This window comes from Parasteatoda tepidariorum, chromosome X1 (genome assembly GCF_043381705.1).
Source record: "Parasteatoda tepidariorum isolate YZ-2023 chromosome X1, CAS_Ptep_4.0, whole genome shotgun sequence".
In the NCBI taxonomy this organism is placed as follows: domain Eukaryota; kingdom Metazoa; phylum Arthropoda; class Arachnida; order Araneae; family Theridiidae; genus Parasteatoda; species Parasteatoda tepidariorum.
This window is the reverse complement of record NC_092214.1, coordinates 42597213-42620167: the sequence shown is the minus strand read 5'-3', so window position 1 is coordinate 42620167 and position 22955 is coordinate 42597213. Positions and strand designations below refer to the sequence as shown.

Here is a 22955-nt window from a genome sequence, read left to right as displayed (position 1 = left end):
AAGTAAAATGACTGCTTTATTCATCATACTAAATCAAATGAATTTTTCCGTTTGATCCATCTTAGAGACAGAATGAAACCTCACCAGGAGTTAGGAGTGAAACCTTACAAGACTTTGACGTTCCTGAACAAATTCCTAGCAGTTGCAAAATGTATGTATTTAGTTGTGTAATAAGGATACCTATATTTTAATTTTTAACATCTGTCAATTGTGTTAAATAATTTTATAATATTTATTTTCTATCCGATTCCGCATTTTTAAGCCTAATTCGTCTCAACATTTTCTTTGTTATTTTTGAAATATAAACTAATTTTATTTTAAAGAATAGGGTGTGTATATTTCCTAAACTAACTGTTTTTACTTTAAATTGTATCTTAAAAATGATTGAATTGCATGTGTACCATATCTTTTTGCTATTAAAAATTTAACTGTATCGGAATGTTAAAATCATGGCAACTACTTTACACCAATTAGTGTAAAAGAACGTTCTTGGTTTTTGTTTAAACGAGAAATTATTGTTGGTTCTTCGTGGAGTGAAACACCTTGAACCAAGAGTTATCTGTGATTTTTTAGAGTTATTTGTGTGTAGGTATTTTGGGTTTACTAAGTTTTAAACAGTATCGTAAAAATAACTTAAATGACTTTAATTTGTTCAATATCTTACTGTTATTATAAATTTTAGTGTTACTGAATATCAAAATATTGTCAACATCGAAAGCAGTGTAAAGGAAAATTCCTGTTGTTTCATTACATCAAGAACTGACTTTGGATTTAATTACACCAAGAATAATGAGCGGTGTTTCGGTCACCATTTTGGTTGTAAGGTAGTTGCCATCATTTTTGGTATTAAGATACCCTAAAATTTTATAATCTGGATTAATCAGCATTGTTTACACTAAGTTTGTCTGAACTCTTTTTTTCTATACTTTAAATCTTTCATTATATAGGTGAAAAAGATTTTGCCATGAAAAATTTCTCATGCAGCATAGCGTCCTCTTAAGCTTATTGAGTAAATATAAAAGAAATTGAATCCTCTTTCTTCTTTTGCTCGGTAAGTATAATATTGTGGCATTGTAGACTTGGATTTAATTACACCAAGAATAATCTGTGGTGTTTCACTCACCATTTTTGGTATTAAGATACACTAAAATTTTATAATCTGGATTAATCAGCATTGTTTACTTTAAGTTTGCCTAAACTCTTTTTTTTCCTTCTATACTTTAAATCTTAAACGACTTATGCAGATGGAAGAGATTTTACCATGAAAAGTTTCTTTTGCAGTACAGCGTCCTCTAAAGATAATTGAGTAAACATAAAAGAAATTGAATTCTCTGTCTTCCTTTGCTCAGTTAGTACAATATTGTGGCATTGTAGACTTGGATTTAATTACACCAAGAATAATCTGTGGTGTGTCACTCACCATTTTTGGTGTAAGGCAGTTGCCCTCCTTTTTAATATTAAGATACACCAAAATTTTATAATCCGGATTAATCAGCATTGTTTACTTTAAGTTTGCCTAAACTCTTTTTTTTTCTATGCTTTAAATCTTAAATTACTTATGCAGATGGAAGAGATTTTACCATGAAAGGTTTCTTTTGCAGTACAGCGTCCTCTAAAGATAATTGAGTAAACAAAAAAGAAATTGAATTCTCTGTCTTCTTTTGCTCAGTTAGTACAATATTGTGGCCTTGCAGACTCGGATTTAATTACACCAAGATAATCTGTGGTATTTCACTCGCCATTTTTGGTATTAAGATACACTAAAATTTTATAATCTGGATTAATCAGCATTGTTTACACTAAATTAGAGCTCTTTTTTTCTATACTTTAAATCTTTAATTATATAGGTGAAAGGAATTTTGCCATGAAAAATTTCTAATTCAGTATAACGTCCTCTTAAGCTAATTAAGTAAATATAAAAGAAATTAAATCCTCTGTCTTTTTTTGCTCAGTTAGTATAATATTGCGGATTTGTGAACTTGTCTCACCCACCAAAAAGTAAAATGAATTTGGCAGCGTATGAATTTTCTGGAATTAATTTTCACAGAAACAGGTGGTGAAAAAGTTTTTAAAGGCTTTATAATCAATTGAGTCACAATTAAAAAAATTGAAATTTGGAACCTAAATTGCTGGGTTTACAGCATTGTCAAATTGAATACGTGCTGCTTTAGCAGATAACTTAATAATTTGGATATCGAGATGTTTCAAGTGTCGATTTTATCTGAAAGACAAGGAATCAAACCTTGAAGAAAAGTTTCCAGTTAACTAATTGAGTGAAAATAAGCAATTTTATTTTAAAATTACTTCTTAAAATGAGGAATTGGCGGCTTTGTCGCAACGTGAACGTGACTTCTTTCTAGCAGGTAGTATACATATCTCTTTGCTCGCCAAGATACAAATATTTAACTGGTTTTGCATCGAGATATTATTTATGATCCGATTTTTAATTGTTGAATTACGTCATACAATATAAATGATACATAATAATAATAATAATAATGATAATAATATAAGACTTTTCAGTTCATATAGCTCACTTGTTATACTAATGACGTGATTCATTCAAAAGTTTTTTCATTGTTCCAAAATTTTTAAAATTATTTCGCAATGAGTGATGTTTTTAATACCACTTTTGTTTTATCTGAAAAATAAGCATCAAACTTTTGAGAGACATAACGATTTTTAATAATATCGATATAAAGTACCTAGTTTTTAAAATTTGAGCTTAAAAGGCCCAAATGGTTACCTTGTAAGCTTGAGGATGTGACTTCTCCATCTGACAGTTGAGGATGTGACTTCTGCTGATTTTATGAACTATTTTTAACCACGAGAAGCTTGTGGAGCTATTTTTATCAGAGAGAAAAAGAAGATGTCAAGCATTCTGTAAGTATCATAGATTTTCTAATTGAACCAAAATACGTAAGAAGTAATCCATTAGTGAGCTTGTCAATTTGTAACCGGCTGAGTTGACTTCAACTAGACCGAAGATCAGAGTACTATATATCTCGCCTGATTCCAGATTTTAACTAAAATGAAAATTTTTGCTGCAACTTCGCTCGAAATCTAAACAAATGTCAGTGTTTAACATGGTTTTTCGAAAATCTGTCATTAGGGAGAATGCAAAAGTCACTGTTTAAGTGCCTTACACTTAAAGCAAAACGATGATTTTAAACTATAAATGTCATCTTACCCTGAAGAATTATCTGGGCTTTAAAACTGACAAATAACTTAAATAAGGATAACGTAAGGTTACGCAATGGAGAAGTTCTCTTTCAACAATTTGCTTGAGTTTTGATATTTTGAATTTTTTTTTTTTTTTTTTTGAGTAATTGAAACTTCTTAGGTTTGCCTGCACTGACATTTTCTATACTTTAAGTTAGTTTTGTTCATTACAGAAAACTAAACTTCTAGAATTTAAATCTTTATTAGCTAAATGTTTAGAACCCTCTAAAATGTTTGCAAGCATATTTACATTTTCCCTTTTGAATCGTCTGGCTAGAATTCTGAAATTAACAAAAATTGAAATCAATATTCGGTTAATTTCTCATAATATATTTCTATTCTCTTATGTTATAAATCATTTAAGGTTCTTAAGTGTCTTCTATTCAACTAAGTATTTAATAATGAAGATAAATACAATTTAAAGCAAGAAAAGGTATCCTAATTTATTCTATTTTCAACTAAGAAGTTTTGAGAAATCTAAAGAAAGTGCAAAGATCATATCGACTTGTGAAAACAACGATACCATTGTTCTACAGTAGTCCATATACCTGCCTTAAGTTAACAATCCAAAGATCGCAATCATCGGTTCTAGATAATCACATGACCAAAATGTATCGCCATATTTATCTTTTGAATGGTAAGTTACTGCACAGGCTAATCACATAAAAAGAAAATATCACCGTATCACTTCTGTGCGGAGGTACGCATGATAGGAGTTGAATATTCAATAAAGAAAAATAAAAAAAAAGTCTTGTAAAGCTAATGTATTAAGACAGATAGTAGCTTGATTTTGTTTTCTTTACAAATCGTTATCTGTCATTATTGAAGAGATAATTTTCATTTTCTTTCTCAAATCGTTGATGGCACAATAAAAAGATTTGAAATGAAACGGTAGGGAAAAATCCTTAGGTCTATTTTCAGATTGAAAACTTTTTCTTTTGACTCTTCAAAGACTTAATCTGTAAGTAAAGAAACAGGAAACAAAGTACGTTTCATAATTAATATTTTCGGAAATATCACGCGAAATATTGATGGCTAGGTAGTAAAGAATCTAAAATTACATACGAAAAGATGCGTTTTTATTTTTTTGTGTCTCAATTGGTTAACCCTTTGACGCAGAATTTTCATTAAATACATTTTTCATATTTTTTTTATTATTTTGTATTAATTTGCTTCAAACTAAGAGAAAAATATTACACATACAATTTTAATAATTTTTGGTTATGAAATAGGGATAGAAAGGCACTGATAGGCACACACGTGTCATAGGCCCATACTTGTCGAAGGACACACACGTGTCCTTTGACAAGTATGGGCTGACGACTCACTTCCAAAGAATAATTTTTCAAATTCGCTCTTACTTGAAGTTATTTAGATCTAAGATAAACAGTAATTCCTCATTGAAATTTCTTTACTTTACAAAATCAATTATTTATACATTTTTGAATATGAACGGAAAAAAAATTCAAACTACTTTATTTGGATTTTATATTTCAGTACAAATATAATTCCGATAATCTAACAGATTTATTTTTGGTAACTATTATACTGTTTTTTATATTTAAAAAATATCAAAATATATTTTTATTTGTAATTAGAATGTCCGAAAAAATATATATATAAAAGAAACGCTGGTGTCCCCTCTACGCCAAAGGGTTAATATACATTTCCGAATGTTTGGCAAATCTTCTCAAATCTGGATAAGTTCGACTCTTCAAGGACTTAATCTGTAACTGAAGAAACAGGAAACAAAGTACGTAATTAATATTTTCGGAAATATTACGCAAAACGTTGATGGCTAGGTAATAAAAAATCTAAAATTATGCGTGTAAGGATGCGTTTTTATTTTTTGTGTTTTAGTTGTTTAAACCCTTGACGCGGACTTTTCATTGAATTCATTTTCATATTTTTTTATTATTTTGCATTAATTTAGTTCAAACTAAGAGAAAAATATTAGACATACAATTTTAAAAAATATGTATAAAATTGACACCGGTGTCCCATCTGCTTTAAAGGGCTAATAAACATTTCCGAATATTTGGTAAATCTTCTCAAATCTAGATTAACACGTTCACGCCGGGAAAAGTGAAAATACTGGTATAAGAACTATTTCAATATTAGATAATATTCGGGAGGAGTTAATCTATTCTCAACAATAACAATTCACTGTAAGGAAATTTATCACGGCGAAGAAGCAATTCAATATAAAAATTGCATCCGTTAAAAACAGTTGGTAGTTATGGGTTTTTATTATTCCCGGAAAAAAACTAAAAAATGAAATTTATTTGTTACCAGTTTTTACTCCCGCGCGACGCCAAGATGAGAAAATCTAGCGTGACCCCCCGGTGGGTCACCCCGGCGTGAACATGTTAAGTTCGTTTAACTGATTTATTCGTTAATTGAAAAGATAAAACAAACAAACAATGTGAGAGATTTGGGAATAATATTTGAGGAAATATCAGCAAAATATTGATAAATCAGTTGAAAAAATTAAAATTAGGTATGAAAATATGTGTTTCAATTGCTTAATTTGGATTACTTTACCAGAACTTTCCAGGACACATAACAATTCTTTTCAAATCAAATTCATGTTTTTTTAAAGGACTTGTTCTTTAAATGAAGAAACAGAACCATGAGAGTTTTTTCATAATCAATATTTTCAGAAATATCACACAAATTAATGTTTTCGGAAATGCCACATAAGTAAATATTTTTGGAAAAGTCGCTTTTGTTGAAAAAGAATTCCGCTTCTGTTGGGGAAACGTCACGATCGAATAACTCAGCTGAATAACTGACGTAATAACTCAGCTGAACGCAAGTAGATTCTAGAATATTTTGGCATTGAAACGATCAATGTGCTGTTACAATGATTCCTACACGCCGTCTGATCTGTGATTGAGTTATCAAAATGAAGGTAGGACGCCGAAAACACCAAAGGTGAGGGGGAACTAGATTATTGAAGGAAAATAATTTTCAAAAAAGGCAATTTTTAAAATTTTGTGAAAAACGGCATAATATTTACCTTTTGGACTTATAGCAAGTTTTTAATCTGAAAGAGAAAAACAAAAGATACAAACATTTATTTATCTTTTATGTTCTCGTTCGGATTAAAAATTTGATTAAATCAAGTTTTAGTTCATAAAAAGACAATAATAACAAACTGCTCTCCATTAATTGCCCCACTAAATAGCTTACAACGCTTCCATTCTTGTCAAATCAATTATGAAACATTGAATATAGAAATAAGACAATGCGTACACGCTACTCATGCGTTCACACACTAAATACAATTTTATCAATTAACATTTTCTTTTTAAGAAACACGAAAATAAAACTTTTACTTTCTTCTATATTTTTTAAAGAATGAAATAAAGCAAGCAGGAAAGAGGAAGAAAAAGATAATATGGATAAACTGATTACATAAATCCTAACACAAAAAAATGAGTGACTAATATTGTTAGAATCTTAATCGATCGTTTCTCATGGGACCATTCATTTCGAAAGATGGATACGAGAAAAAGACGAATGCTTGTCCACATAAAATGACAAACAATGACTGAAAAATTTATGAAAAATAATAAAGTAATGGACTTGACGAATCTCGATCGATCGTTTCTCATGGGACCATTCATTTCGAAAGATGGATACGAGAAAAAGACGAATGCTTGTCCACATAAAATGACAAATAATGACTGAAAAATTTATGAAAAATATTAAAGTAATGGACTTGAAGAATCTCGATCGATCGTTTCTCATGGGAATATTTATTTCGAAAGATAGATACGGGAAGAAGACGAATGCTTGTCAATATAAAATAACAAATAATGACTTAAAAATGTGTGAAAAATAATAAAGTAATGAACTTGAAAATTAATAATTGAAAAAATAATTTTAATTAAAATAATTATGCCAAAATATTTACTATGCAAACCAAAAATGAATAAACACATATATTTATTTAAAATATTTGAAAATTTTGGTTGGGACATGCTTTTTTCTTTTAAGTGCAAACAATAATTTTTTGACATTTTTTACAGAGCGCTGCTCATTTTCTGTAAGTTCAAGTGAATAAAGAAAGTTTCTCATTATTTCAATGGCTTCGAGACCTTGCTCATAGCTTGCACTGGTTGCAGTTTCATTTCGCAGTCTTTATCGGTATCACTTTGCACTTCTTCAATTTCTTGAACTGACAATACCACAGGTTTCAACACTTTCTTCGACTGATGCACATCAAATGTGCTGTTTGAAGCGTTGTCTTTAAAGTGTGATAATTTTCTTCCTCATTAGCATCAGGCATTACTGTTTTTATTTTTATAAAAAAACTTTACAATATTTCTTTTAATTTTTGTGGAATTTTTACTAGTTTTAAAAATGATCCAAACGGGGATTGTTAATATTATAAGAATATCATTTGTGGCTTGATCGTTAAGCTGTATAGGAAATTTATAAATATAAAATAATTTTAATGGATAGAAACGCATAAACATGGCAAGCGTGATGCCTCATCAATTAGTGATCACATTTATGAAATAGTTAAAGATTGTCCTGAATGACAACGATAGCATGGAAAAAATTTTCTCCAATAAAATTTTGCACTTGCTTCGAAAAATTAAACTAAATTCAGAAGGGTCAAATTACAAATCTTAAAAGCTAATTTAGCATTAAAAGATGTCGAAAAATTTTTAAAATAAATCAATAAATAAATTAATAAATAATTATAGTAAATAAATAAACAAATAAATAAATAATAAATAAATTTAATTTTGAAATAACGTACTAATAGTTTAACCTCCTTCTCTTCTAAATAATAATTCAAGAGTTCTTTAAATTTGCAAAATGTAACAAAAAATGCCACAAAAATTTCACTTTTGTTACTATAATAACTTTTAATGTACCTAGTGTTTCAGGTCAAATCACTAATTTTCCTGCATAAATACATGAGGGAGGACTCAATGTACCACGTTCTCCAGATGATTTTCCGTCTATTGTGAGACCTCTGTCAAGTCACAAATTTTCATGCACAAATGCATGATTATTTCATGTATTACGTACTTTCCAGATTATTAACCGTCTATTGTGAGATTTTACACTAAAGCAGAGCTCTTCCATGAAGAGCATGATGCTGTACTTACCTCTTTTCTATCTTTTCTATTTTCCTGTGCCCATTCTTATGGGTGGTTTCTTATCAACAAAACACAAACCATTGATCTCCAATTATAGTAACCCACATCGTGGAGTTAATTTTGGACAGTTTGAGTTGAAACTCTGATACAAGTAGCCTTCTGAGGGTGCTGTTGCAGTAAAGTATAGCATCCATAGTGAGGTTTGTTCTGGCCGTTAGAGCTATATACTGTTGCTTATTTTGTGTTGTTGCTCGCGTATGACCTTGTTCAGATCGCTTCGACAACGGAGGACACTTCGACACTGCTTGTTACCAAGAACCGATTCCACAGACTCCAAATGACACTTTGTTTGGAAATAATTCATTGCAATAGTGACCCTCCAGGTTACCGCTTCAGGTCATGTTGCTGAGCGAATGCGTAGTATTCGCGGTTACAAACATTCAACGCGTGTAAATTGTTTTTAATCTAACTCCCATAGAACAAATGCACGCGGTCATTCTAAATCTAAAATGTGTACTTATTTTTAGTCACAAAAAAAATTTCAATATTCCCAGATTTTTAAACGTTGTAATTTTCATTTTAAAACTTTTCCACTTCCTTTTCCTTTTAACGTTGTTGATTATATGGTTGTGCCATGCTGAACTAACGATATCTCCTAATAGTTTTGAGCAAGTAATTTCAAAGCAAGCTTAGTATCTTTTTAATGCAAAAATTTAATTTTTGCGTGATTTACAATGAATTGAAATAGAATTATCTATTTTCATGCAAAAAAGTAAAAGATCCAGTTGAAACCATTCCTTGAATAGTAGGGCGATTGAATTTTTATTTATTTTAAGAAACTGATCCTTAAAGTCTTTTGAATGTAATGTTTGTCTAATTTAGCCTGATTTGCGGTGCTTTCTGTGTAAGGAAGAAGCTGGAGGTGTACTAATATTAAAGGAAGTAGAAATTATACTTGCAATAACATCAAGGTAAGACTTACTTTATGTAACTAGAAGTAGGAGACAAACCTGATTTTTTTTTAAAAAGTTGGTCCGCCACTCTGTAAAAAATGGCTCTCATATTTATAAAGTACTATAACTTTTTCAGCATATAATCAATCTTTAAAAAATTTTCTGATCGGAATCCATACTTATCTGGACTTGTACATATGTACACATGTGCAAAAAAAGAAAAAAGTCGGATTACCCTGAAAAACTTTTATTCTAAAGTCTGGATCATTCAAGTTTTCATTTTTAAAAATTCGAGATGGTGACCTCAAATATGCTAATTAATTAGTGTAGACGAAATATCAAGCTACGAAATCAGACACACAAACATATACTTTCTCTACATTAACGTACTTTGTTTTCGACGGATTCGGATTTCTGACCCCCAAAATATAGGTGGTGACCACAATCTGGGAAAAATGGTCCCAATAGTTTGATCAAGAGAGCGGTGCAAAGTTTGAAGAACTTTTTAAACGAATTGAAACATTTTTGCACGAAATTATAAAATTCGTTTAACTAAAGATTCAATACAATTTTTAATAAATATTTATAATTTTTTATTATTTTATTTGATAATAGTCAAAAATTTTGAATTGTAAGGTATATAATTTTTAACATGATTTTAAAGAATGTAATTTTAAGTGGCGAAATACAAAATTTTAGCGTAATCGGTCAAATAATTCTTGAGAAATCGAATTTTTAAAAAGTCGGCATTTTAAAACTCGATTTCTCAGGAACTATTTGACCGATTTGTCTATAAAAATTACCTTGAGCTTCAAATAAGCAAATTGTGATTACTTGCAGAGCACCTACCAGAGTTTCAAGGAAACCGAGGTTTCCACAGAATTCAGGTTGAAGACCTCTGTTTTAGAGTTCATTTCCTTTTAATGTTAATTAGAGATTCAATATAGCTTTGTTAAATTTCATATGAATGTATGTCCCAAACCGGAATTTGTAAAGTGTTACTTTAAATCAGTGTTTCCTAAAGTGTGGTACGCGTACCCCCAGGGGTACGGGAACAGTTTAGCGGGGGTACGCGTTCTTATACGAAATATCTTGTAACAAACGAAAATTTCAAATTTTTTTTTTTAGGAACAAAGCTAGTCATGAAATTTTCGATTGCATATTTTTCTATTGGCTATTTTTTGCAGAGTTAACAGTTAATAATTAGCGGTGTCAACAGCCAGTTGTGATTTGTAACTTTTGTGCAATTTTTTTTTATCGCAGCAAAAACAATATCATTCTTCTCACTGATGAAAATAAACTTATTAACAAAGCTTGTACCAAAAAAAAAACATATTTTATAATAAAAAACATATAAAATAAACATATTTTTAAGAAAATACATTCATTTTTTTTTATTAGTAGTACACAGCGATACGAAAAATTTAGAAAGGGTACACAACAGTCATAAGTTTGGGAAACAATGCCTTAAATAATTAATTCACAAGAAAAACATGTATTTATTTTGGTGAAACTATATTAGTTTGTTGCTAGTTTATAATAGTGATTAAAACTATGATTGGCTATACTTTGAAAACAGAGAGCAACCATTCATGCAACGTGAAAAAAAGTCATTTGTTTTTATCTAGTTGAATTTAATTGGTTTCACATTGAAAAGGGCGGAGAAAATGTTATCGCTCAAGCTATCATTTTTCTTTCCTCCTTCATTTTAGTTTAAAATATCATTCAAAACCCAGACAGTTATATCAGATTTCATTCATTCTTTTTTATTATTTCTTTTTTTATTTTTCAATAATTTTTTGTTTTGGTCGCTAAACTTATTATCATGATTGTGCTGATAAATATTCTTTAACTACATAGTAAATAATAATGATAAAAAAAACTATTTCTAGTTTTTAATTTGTTAGTCAATGATTTTTAGCTGCTCGTTAATCTTGTGTTAATCATTTTTTAATTGTTGTCTTAATCACAGTTGAAATTCTTCTTTCAAGCTGTAATTTTATCCATTTAAAGATTAATAAAACGTACTTAGGTCGATAAATTTTGTGAAATGTTTTTCTTAGTAAAATGCAGATTCATAACAACTACGCTAATACGCCTTAATCATGGAAATCAAATAACTACACATTTTCTTTATGAAATTGGAAATAAGATCGATGTTACCTTTAACCATATTAAGGTGTTAAATTGATTTATATTCGTATTTAGTTTATCCATAATATCGAGTAATAATGTTTAATATGGTGTAATTTGCACGATAATATACTTGGATCATATTAGGGTTATGGCAAGTTTGTGAACGATACTGCTATGGTTCAATTTTATGGTTCAAGTGCTCCAAAATTTCTGATAGTTGAACACTACTGTTATGTCTTATTTACTTAGAAATCGGGTGAAGTTAGAGAAAATAAAATTAATGTAACGCAATATATACTTTTTATGTAAGTGAATTTCGTATTTTTTACACTTGCATTGTTTTTGATGCTCTCAATCTGGCATCAAAACTGTCAACTATGCACGGAGGAAAAAAAATTTGGTAAAATTACCGCACTGTATGGTAATGACATTTCTAGTAAAATTAAGAAACAATAATAAATTAAGTTAAATTTTACCGCATTTAAACTTTACATTTGGCAATTTTTACGTTCATTTGGTAACAGGAAATTCTAGCTTTAAAAACTTTAGTTCTCATTATCACAGATTTAGTAAAAATTACAAAAACTGAAAACTAAATTAATCCAAATAAATGCTTTATATGCCATGCTCTAATATATCATGATAAAATTCTTATATTTTATCACATTTACCAAATTTAATCATATGTTATAAGCCATATTTTATTGTTAATTTTTTCCTAAATCATTACCAAAGCGCTTCAGTAAAAATTATGGAGCGTTTTGGTGTTCCCATATAGCCATAAACACGGTAAATTTTACCATATTCTGATAGTTTTGACTATAAAGTTTTTCTTAGTGTTGAAAGATGACAACTTTAATGTTCTATTTATTGTGAGATAAGGTGAAAGTTTGCATATAAATTGCGATGTTTTGGCTTAAAATTTCTTCTAAATGTGATTCCGATTTAGTCTTCGATATGATTGAAATAACAAATTTAAAGATCATTATGAATTTAAAGAAAAATTACATCGTAGAAGAGAGATTACTTTTAAAAATATATTTAAAATTCAGCAATTAGTCGATAAAATAGTCTCAAATAGCTGATAAAATAGCTAATTTTTTGTTAAGCCTGAGAGACTCGGGCCTAGGGCCACCGCATTTCTGGGTGATTAGTGACTGACTAAATGTTAAAAATAATTTCCTTTTGTGTCGTTTCTAAAGAATTACCAATTAGAATTATGAATTAACAGAAATTGAATTAAGTTTAAGTTCAAATTTACTAACATATAATTTTTTACTTACATGTTAAAAATAATTTCAAAGCACTTCGTAATTAAACGACATGCAAATTTGGTTTTAAGCTTACGACGGGGGGGGGGAAGCAGTTCTGTGCCTATAGCCTACTTCTACATCAGGTCATGGCTACGAAATATTAATAGTATGTAAAAGTTTAGAGCTTGTTTTTTTCTTTCTTTTATAATTCCCGTCAGTAAGAAATCCCAGTGAGCTTTATTAAAAATTATCCAGATGTACGGAAGAAAAAAATTCTAGTGAAATTATCATACTGTATCGTAAAGACATTTTTTGTAAAAAAAAAAAAAAAAAAAAAAAAATATTGATTCTGATAATAAAAACCAAAACATGAGTTATTTAAACATTACATTAGGTATTTTTCCGTTCATAAGGTAGCGGTTTACTGGAAATCCTGGTTTTTAGAATTTTAGTTCGTATTACCACACATGTAGTAAAAATTGCTAAATTGAAAAGTAAATTTAACCGCATAAATGATTTTTATGACATGCTCGAAGGTATCGTGATAAAATTACCAAATTTTAACACATATTATAAATAATATTTCATTGTTGATTTTACCAAAATCATTACCAAAGAGCTTCGGTAAAAATAACCATGCCTTTTCTTGTTCACATAGAGTCAAAAACATTGTAAATTTAACCATATTCTGGTAATTTCGACCATACATTTTTTCTGAGTGGGGCTACAAATTAACTTTGAATTCTGTTCGTTGATTCGAGGACAAGTTCGATACTTCAGTGGCTCTGAAAATGTTAAAAAATATTAACAAATATTTGAAATTTTCTATAACAAAAAGTTGATAAATCACGAAAAAGGTGAAGTCAAATTTACGATTAAGATGATTATGTGAAGAGGATAATATTTTTGTTTTAATTAGCATTCTAATTTCGCAATTATTTTTCTTTTTTTTTCTTTATACATTTAAAATTTTAATCATGATTCTGCTTAGTGCCTATATTATTCCATGAAACTGATTAGAAACGACGACAATTTCTGCCCAACTTTTTCAAAGTAGTTCAAATTTCCTAAAAAACGTAGAACATGTGACATGGAGATAAATAACGTGGTAAAAGCTATTTATCAAAATTTACAAAATGTCTATAAATGATTTCCAAAATATTGTCTCCAACAAAATGATAGTGTCAATATCTGGGTCCAAAAATTTCGCAAATACTTAAATGAATAATCCCAAGGAACTGAAGCCAAAAGAAATACTTAATTAAATTGTAATAAAAGTTGACATGTTTCGAGCGTTCAAAAATGGACGCCCATTCTCAAGATTGCGTGAATACTTATTTGAAAATTATTTTCGTAATAGAATTATTTGGCGTGATTTAAGTGATTTGGTAAAAGGCTTAATTAGGGTTATTATAAAATAAAATTCTTACTTTTTAATTCAATTTTTAATGAATTAAATCTTGACTAAAGTTAGAAAACATTATAAAATAAGTATTTGTTTTGCATATTAGTTTACAAATGTAAATGATATTAATTAATCCAAGCATATCAAGACCCAATTTAGAAATTCTTAAGTATAGATATAAATATGGCGTGACCTCTACGGAACGTTATCATGAATCGAATCTTAAATCCTGTTATTATCTTGTTAGGGTAGAAAATACTTTTGAATGAATTTCACAATAAGATTTTTGATATATTAAGGGAGCAAAGGCTTAGATGAATTTTAAATTTTTAATTTCTTTTGATATATTGTTATTATTTTGAGTGTTTCGTAATTACTCTAAATGACTCGATACTTTTTAATTAAAATTTGCTAAAATAAATTTGTGTGCAGTCGAAAATATAAGAAGCAAAGCACATTAAGAAAGAACAAGATCAAAGCTTTTAGATAATGAATCATTTGTGTCAATATAAATTTTGTATTTACTTTAGATATAGGTAAAAGCTCAGAGTTTCATACCTTTTTGGAGAAAATTACTGTAAACTAACATGTTTTTGTGTGTCAATAAAATTTTTTTTTGAATAAACAAACTTAATTTATATATTTATCTAGAAATATTCCCAATTAAGTGGTACATTTTTGAAGAAAGTAATATTTTAAAAATAGTTTTTCTTAAGAAAAGACCAATGGTCAAAAAATATTCAATTTACTTTAGTAAGTATTCTTTTGTTAGATAAAAATGCTCATATTTTAAAACATTTTGATCATTTTTATGCTAACAATTTTGTCTCATAAAATATTTCTTGTTGGCTTTAATTAAAAACAAATATAGTTACCATTGACGTAAAGTATAGCAGTGTTAAGATAATTTTGTTTACCTAATTTAGAAAGAATTTAGTGAGTTTCCTGAAGTAATATAATCTATTGATATTATTTCGTATATATCTTTTTTTCGATTTTTTTAAATAATTTTTTGTGCTCCTTTTTGTTGTGGTTATTTTTCTAGACAAAATTTAAAGCCTACAGTTAATATTAAATTATAATATTATTATATTTAATAAAGAGCTAAATACACTGATATTTTTATTTTACTTACAGTGCAATTTTTTAGAATAAAACCCAGTATATAAACAGGGCTAACAAGATTTCAATTCTTTTTTCATTTATTTATTATTATTAAAATTTTATTACAATATATCATGTGTTCAGTCAAACTAATTAAACTTAGCTTCAAACTAATTAGACTTTTTTTAATTTAAATTATTAAACAAGTTCTCATGTTTCACGGAGTACAACACGAGGCTTACAGATGTAAGTGGGCAAAGAACAATTGTAATTAAAAAAGAAACGGTACAAAATCAAAAGTTTAAATTAAGAACAAAATTGCTTTAAATTTTTAGATTTGCAGTTCATTAGACTTTGTGACTAATTAGATTTCGTGAAACATTTTTTCTTCTTTATGCACTATCTTTCATTATGATTGAATACATATTATTCTATTATCTTCTACAAATGTTACTTGTAGAGTTTAAAAAAGTTAGTAGATGGCAGCACTGATGAAAAATTTAAAAGAGTTCTTTATATATTTTCATAAATTTTTGCCCTTTTCTTCCAAGTCTTACTGTAATATTTTTGTGCTGCTATCTGTCGTAAAAATTTTCAACGACAAGTATTATTGCTCAAAAATAGTAAAAACTCTATTGGGCACAGAAAAATTCAGGTGAACCCAAACCATCCAAAATATAGGTCTTGTTATGATGAAATTAAATTAAGGTTTAAGGTATATTTATTTTCTCAAAACAATGTGGTCTCTGTCACCTGACCTTTCTTTGCTATAATTTACCTTCTCATAATTATATTCATAATATATATTATGAATTATATTATATTTATAATATAATTCATAATTTTTTAATTCTTCATTTACATGATGGACATGTAATGAAGACTTTTCTGCAAAAAAGTGGCTTAGTTCAGTTAATAATTACTTGTAAAAACATTTCTTTTTAAAATTTTCGGTAACATTCAGCCCAGCGATAGGATATCATGGTCTATTTTTAATCATTTTATGAATAATATTTTAATTATTATTTTTTCAATTTTTTAATAATTATTTCAATTCTTTAAATTACATCTTATAATTTCAATTATTGTGCTATAGCATTTAATAGTCATTTTTACTTTATTCCGAAAATCAATGAAAAAAATAATAATAATGAAATGGAAATAAAGTTATTTATTAAAATTATAATCATTTTTAATAAAAATGTTCACGAAAATTATTTTAAAAATTCTGTTTAATGGATGCTTCATGTGTTCCACTTCAAATATTTAATTTATTTATTTATTTATTTATAAACGAGATTCAAATTTAGGAGAAAATATAAATACAGAAAAAGGATTTCAAAAATTACATTGATCTAAACAGCATACAATAGCTTGAAATCCAGATTTTTGTAATCATCTAATCCTGACTACTTTTAATAGTAAATTATGATTGCTTTTAGGCAATATTGCACAGAATCATGATTATTATGATCAAAACTATAAAGATATGTAATCATGATTATAATTATCATTGTGAATCATGCTTGCACATAATTATGATTTCAAGTTCTTGATTATTTGTAAACTTTACTCGTAATCAATAATATTTATAACCAATTGAAATATAATGTCTGTCCCCAACTCTTTTATATAAGTCTGATAATAAACATAGACATTATATTTAAAACAATTATCCATTTTTTAGGCATTATATTAAATTACAAGGTTCTTAGATAGATTTTGAGAAATATCTATCTGTTCGTTGAATATGAAATTGTTTCAATTATAATCATTCATTCTTAAGATCAAACATTATCACTCAAATTATTTGTACAAATATTCATATTTGTATCAGTGAAACCGTCAAGTTGACCACCTATCTTTGACCTCTATTGTCAAGAACTGAATTTACTTCATTTCATAAGAGATTCTGTAACCTGACCATCAGTCAATATTGTATGTAGACCATTGAAATAAATCAAATTCGTGTAATGATGTTACTAAATGCAATCCTAAATCCTTTATAAGTTGATCGGAAAAAAAATCCTTTTCAGAAATCTTTTTATGCAATATCAGAATGTTATATATCGGATTTTACTCAATATATACTAAATATATACATACTATATATATCCTTCATTTGCTGAATTTGGAAATTTAAAATTTGATAAAAATGAAAAAAAAAAACGGATTTTTTTTATTTTTTTTGAAATACAGAAACATACAAAGATGAGATATGCAAGGCAGATATGTAGATACACTCATAAATATGTTTAGTCCAAGAGGCAGCGTCACCAAAAAGTCGGTAGTTTTAACATTTTGTGTATGTTTTTGGGTAATTAGAATATCCGGTTCTCCAAAATGCTTACGTCTCTTTACAATGCACTACACTGACTGCCACCAGCCTAACAAAAGACTTCGACAGTTATCAAATAGCCTACAACATATATGCCAATCAGTAAGGTATAATGACTTGCATTTTGTGACGTCGCCTCTCGGGCTATTGGTATTGAGTACAATGAAAACAAACATTTATGCTTATTCTCATTTATAACCATATAAATATCACAGATAAAAGTCTTTGCATACCTATAATTATTTGATATACATTACTTATTATTGTTACTTGGAAGAAATATTACAAATACTGATCGTTTTTCATTTTTGAGAAAGGAGCATAGACCTAGGAAGTGTTGATAACAGCCTGGCTCTTAGGAAGTGAACAGAAATTATCCCATTTCCCTCCGGCTTATAAATACGAAAGACACAGTAAAAGAGAAGAAAAAAAAATTCATATCTCCATAGTGTAAGTTGAAAGTTAGGTTTTTGGCAAAAGAGAAGGTAAACACTTCAGAAATTTTCTAATTACAGACTAAAATATTCTCCCAAGGCCCTTTGCTTTAAGTCGACTCAAAAATTTTTCTGAAAGCCTTGAAAAGTCGATAATCTGTGTCAGTTAGTTCAAATCAAGACGGCTTTGATGTTTTCTTTCGGATTGCTAGTACTTGCTGCTGATCTTTACGTAAGATTCTCAGGATATTTAAAATTCTTTGTGCTAGGTAAAGACTCATACTCTCGGGAAGGTGTTCCCGCTCATATCGAATCTCCAATGAAACTTAAATAATTAGGTGCTTACTCCACTGAGACATATGACTTTTGCAAATTGTTTATTATAACGCTCATATCAGAGGACCAACTGCCTAATGAATAAACAACCCCTGATATATGAACACTTTCTAGATCTATATTCCTGTGGAAAATTTAATCAAACCAGTTTTGTTCATATTTAATTCACTATGGTACAGATATTCATTTGCTACAAAGATGAAAATATATGCATTGCAAAGTTTGAAACTTGTTTGACTGAGAATTTTTAATTAAAGCGATTCTTTCAAAAGACGTAATATGAATTAAAAACAGTTTTAAAGTTAGCAATGATTTAAGGGTGGATTGAGTAAGCTTTGTCTTAAATATTGTTGAAAAAATTTAAGTCATAAAGGTTGAGACTAAGAGAATAGGGGGCATTGACGACCAATATACGTTCAAAAAAGCTATGTTTTGACATTTTCACCAAAAAATGAACAATATCAAAATAAATAAAAATAAAATTGAAATAAAAAAAAAAGAAATGAAATCCTAATGAGAATCCCTGAATTTAACCACTAAGTTTTATCTGAATCTCACCAAGCAATCAAAAGTTTATCAAGACATTTTTCTCTTGTGTGTCAAATATTGTTACTCATCATATTAAACTAATTTAATTTTTTTAAAGTTAAAATTTGAACTGTAAATATTCATGTTATAAATATTCCATCTTAATTTACAATAGTGACTTTTAGTTATTAAAAAACCAAATTCAAAAATCACTTCTAAATGCACTAGTAATACAAAATATGATCCAAAGATACAGTACAAAAATACAAAACATAGTACAACAAATTCAAAACGCAACATAACAAATATAATATGCAACAATTTACAAAATCGAGTACATCAAGTAACATCACATAATACAAAGTTCACATCAATAGCATATACAATGTTTAGTAATATCAACTTTAAATCATATTATATACGTTACTATCAGTTTGTAATGTCTTGTGATCTAAAGTAAAGGTACCCAAAAGATGTTCCACGGGGTTTGAAGAGTTAGGATTTTTTTACAGATACGAATTTTTAAACTTGTAAATACATTTTTATATCTAAAAGTAGTTGTACTTTATTTACGTCGCACTGAATCGAATGCATAATGGACAATTGATGTCATCCCTGAGGATGATCCAAAGACACGCCATCACAATTTTTATACTCTGCGGAGGGAATGGCTCCCCCTCCCTCTTAGTACCCTGATGATCTGCGCACAAATTCGACCACATTACGGTAGAACGGTTAAACGAGGAGCTGATCAAAGTGAGTGGGTGACCCCTTCGACCAGGCTGATCAAAGTGGTTACCCACTCGCTCACTAACCGCAGCCAATAATACTTGACTTCGGGGATCTACTGCAATCTATTTTAGGACATGTGCGCAATGAATAAGTTATGAAAAGCAAGCACATTTATAAAAAATTGTATTCCTATCCAAGTTTTCCAATTCAAAACTAAATAACTAAATTAAACAATATCGAAAAATGTTTTCCTTTATAGCCATTCTCAATTTTTGTAACAGTTTAAATGTTACAGTTAAAGTATGATATGCTGCTTTCAGCTTATGCATACGTTAAGAACAATTTCAGAACTAGACTAGATGCCTCTCCAGCCCTGTGAAATCAACTGCCTGACATTAAAACCTAATTAATTAATATAGAGACTGCCATTGATAGAACGACGCTAAAAAATTAATTTTTTACATTAAATATTTTCAAAATAATTCTTTGTTTTTCCTTGATTAAAATGTTCACAAATGCTACTGAGCTTTATTTATAAAGTCGGGTTTCTACCAAAAAATGATCGATCATTTAGAGTTCCATTTCGGAAAAAAATTGGAAAACGCTGATCTAAAGGCTTGATGTCGGTTATCATCTTATAACCATGATACATTATGTCGTTTTGATCACGGAAACATACCTTTTATTTATGGATTTATAAGTAAGAATATGATTCTCGTAATGGTTTAAGGAGGAAAGAAGTTGAAAGTTCTTTCCTGAAAGTTTTTGAAAAGTTCTTTACTTTAAGTGTCTTATAAGTCCATTTTTTTTCTTTTTGTTTTTGTGGATGGCCTATTTCCAATTCTGACGCTGATTTCAAATTAATGATTTGACGAACTGCATTTTGATATTTTTTTAAAAAATCATTATTAATGCTTTAGAACAAAAAGTAGCTGTTAGATATTTATCATTGAAATGCATTTATTATTAATTTAATAATTCTATAAAATCTTAGAATTTTGCAAAAAGTAAAACACTTCATATGAAGTTATAAAAAAATAATCGTGCTCATGGAAAATGTCTTTAAAATCATTGCTGAATCATCAATGGCATGAGTACTATTAGTTTGGCAATAAAAGGTTAAGTAAGTTGCTTATAAAATGGTTCATCGTATAAAAATGTTAGAAATTTTTTCATATAAACTCTACAGGAAAACAGCATTTAGCTGATAACAAATACCAAACGAGACAATTAAGAGTAAATAGGTGGTAATTTTTCATGAAGTACCAAATGATCTATACAACTATGTACAATTGGCTCACCTAAGTATATCACATAGTACTATTAGGAACATTTAGGATAAAAAACACGTTATCATAAGATCTAAAAAAAGTAAGTAGAATGTAAATTCTCTTACATTTAATGACAAAATAGGATTTTGGTGAGCATTTATACTACTGATAAATTGTTCGGGCATAATCTGTAAGGATTAAGTTCGTGGGAGTTTTTCTTCTTCTTGCCGTGCTTACGAGTTCCATTATGACGATTATATTCAACAGGTGTGTTAGGAGGACCATATTCTATAAATATCATAGAAGAATTATCCTCCACGAAATTACCAAACACTCCTGATGGCATTAAAGATGTTTGGTGGTTGCCTAATGGTAAAGAAGGCTGAGGTTGCATAGGAATAGCTTCATCTTTAGATATAGCATCTTTCATGCCTTGAGCAGGTCTCTTTCGAGGATTGCAATACATTAAGCAGGAAAATATTCCAACTAATACGACAACAGAGATGGTTAAAACAGTCACAATTATCGTAAAGTCGAATGAAGTCTCGAATCTGACTCCTTCTGCAAAAAGAATTAACTTATGTACTCAAAATAGATAGAAATGCAAAACTTATTAATTTTTCAATTGAGTATATTGTGTAACTCTATTCCACCAACGTACTTCTAAAACTCACTAGCAAAAATCCTCCATCACAGCACCAGGCGCTGTAGATTATTAGAGTTTCTACAAATTATTTTTCATCTTATATTTAAAAAATAAAAATTATCATACCACTCGAAGATTATTTTTCATCTTATATTAAAATAATAAAAATTATCATAGCACTCGAAGATTACTTTTCATCTTATATTAAAATAATAAAAATTATCATAGCACTCGAAGATTATTTTTCATCTTATATTAAAAAAATCAAAATTATCAGAGCACTCGAAGATTATTTTCCATCTTAAATTTTAAAAACCAGCCTAAAGTATTACTGAGAGGAGAAAAAGACAAATCATTTTTATTTCAATAACTATTTATTTTAGGTTCTTAAAATTTGTTTGCTAATCTTTCTGCTAATTTGCTAATCTTATATAAGCAAAATAATAGTGATGACTTCCGAAATTTCCAAATAATGTTTTTTAATTAACTGGAATTTTAAAAAATTTTAAAAGATAAAAAAAATTAATCACAAGAAAAATTTAAAAGTAAATTCTTAATTTCCAAAAACTTTAATCTAATAACTTGTTTCTAGACAGTATAGGAACTTGTTCCATTTTTAACATTTAAATTATTCCATTTATTTAAAAGTGTATAAATTTTTTGAATTTAAAATAAAAAATATATAAAATTTTTGTGCATAGTATTTATTTACCTTATACGTGCTAGTTTTGCTGTACGCATGTTAGATTAAGCTAAATTTTTACAATAATAGTCTCTTTCTGACTATGTTCGGGTCACAGACAAATCTGGTTTTCATGAAGATTCTGCTGTAGATAGACACTGTAAATTCCGCTACCGGGTTCACTAGAAGGTTTTGAAGGTTTTCAGATAAATTTTGAATCATAATGTGATATTTAATCCTCAAAAAAAGTTATAAATTCAGGAGACATTTAAAAAAAAAATAAAAAACTGAAAACATTCTGCATTTTGTTGATATTAATAAGAAAAGGAGTAAACAAAATAAAAATCAAACTTTAAATGACGCAAATGCACATTAAGCAGCTGTGAAGCAGCAATTACGCAGCAAATATTATTAAATTGAGGGCAAAATTCTTACCTCTTAAGTTCCCTATTAGCGAATACCAGACAAATTACGTTCGTTTTATGACTCATTTTTCGCAAATAAAAACTTGAATGAGTTTTTTCTTGAAAATGTAACTAATGAACATAAAGACTATAAAAATAATTCTGATACGTGCTGAAGTTACTGAAAAATGATAAATCTTACTACTAATTATAAATGGTACTGAAAAATGATAAATTTTACTACTAATTGTAAATGGTACACTTAAGTCTGAAAACTGTTAAGAGTGTATCTTTCCGATAATCCACTCGCTAATGGTTACTTAGAAAATGACAAAAATGTGTAATCTTACAGAACAATTTTTACAAATGAATTTGCTTTTGAATCCAA

General features: G+C 28.5%; 1 protein-coding gene across 1 annotated transcript in view; it reads right to left on the bottom strand.

Moving 5' to 3' along the window:
* Positions 1-17367: 17367 nt before the first annotated feature.
* LOC107445728 (fibroblast growth factor receptor-like 1) overlaps positions 17368-22955 on the bottom strand; it is a 42197-nt gene continuing 36609 nt past the window's right edge. The window contains exon 8 of the mRNA XM_016060202.3: positions 17368-21396. Coding sequence (XP_015915688.1) covers positions 20993-21396 — 404 coding nt within the window. The 3' untranslated portion in view covers positions 17368-20992. The remainder of the gene's footprint in view (positions 21397-22955) is intronic.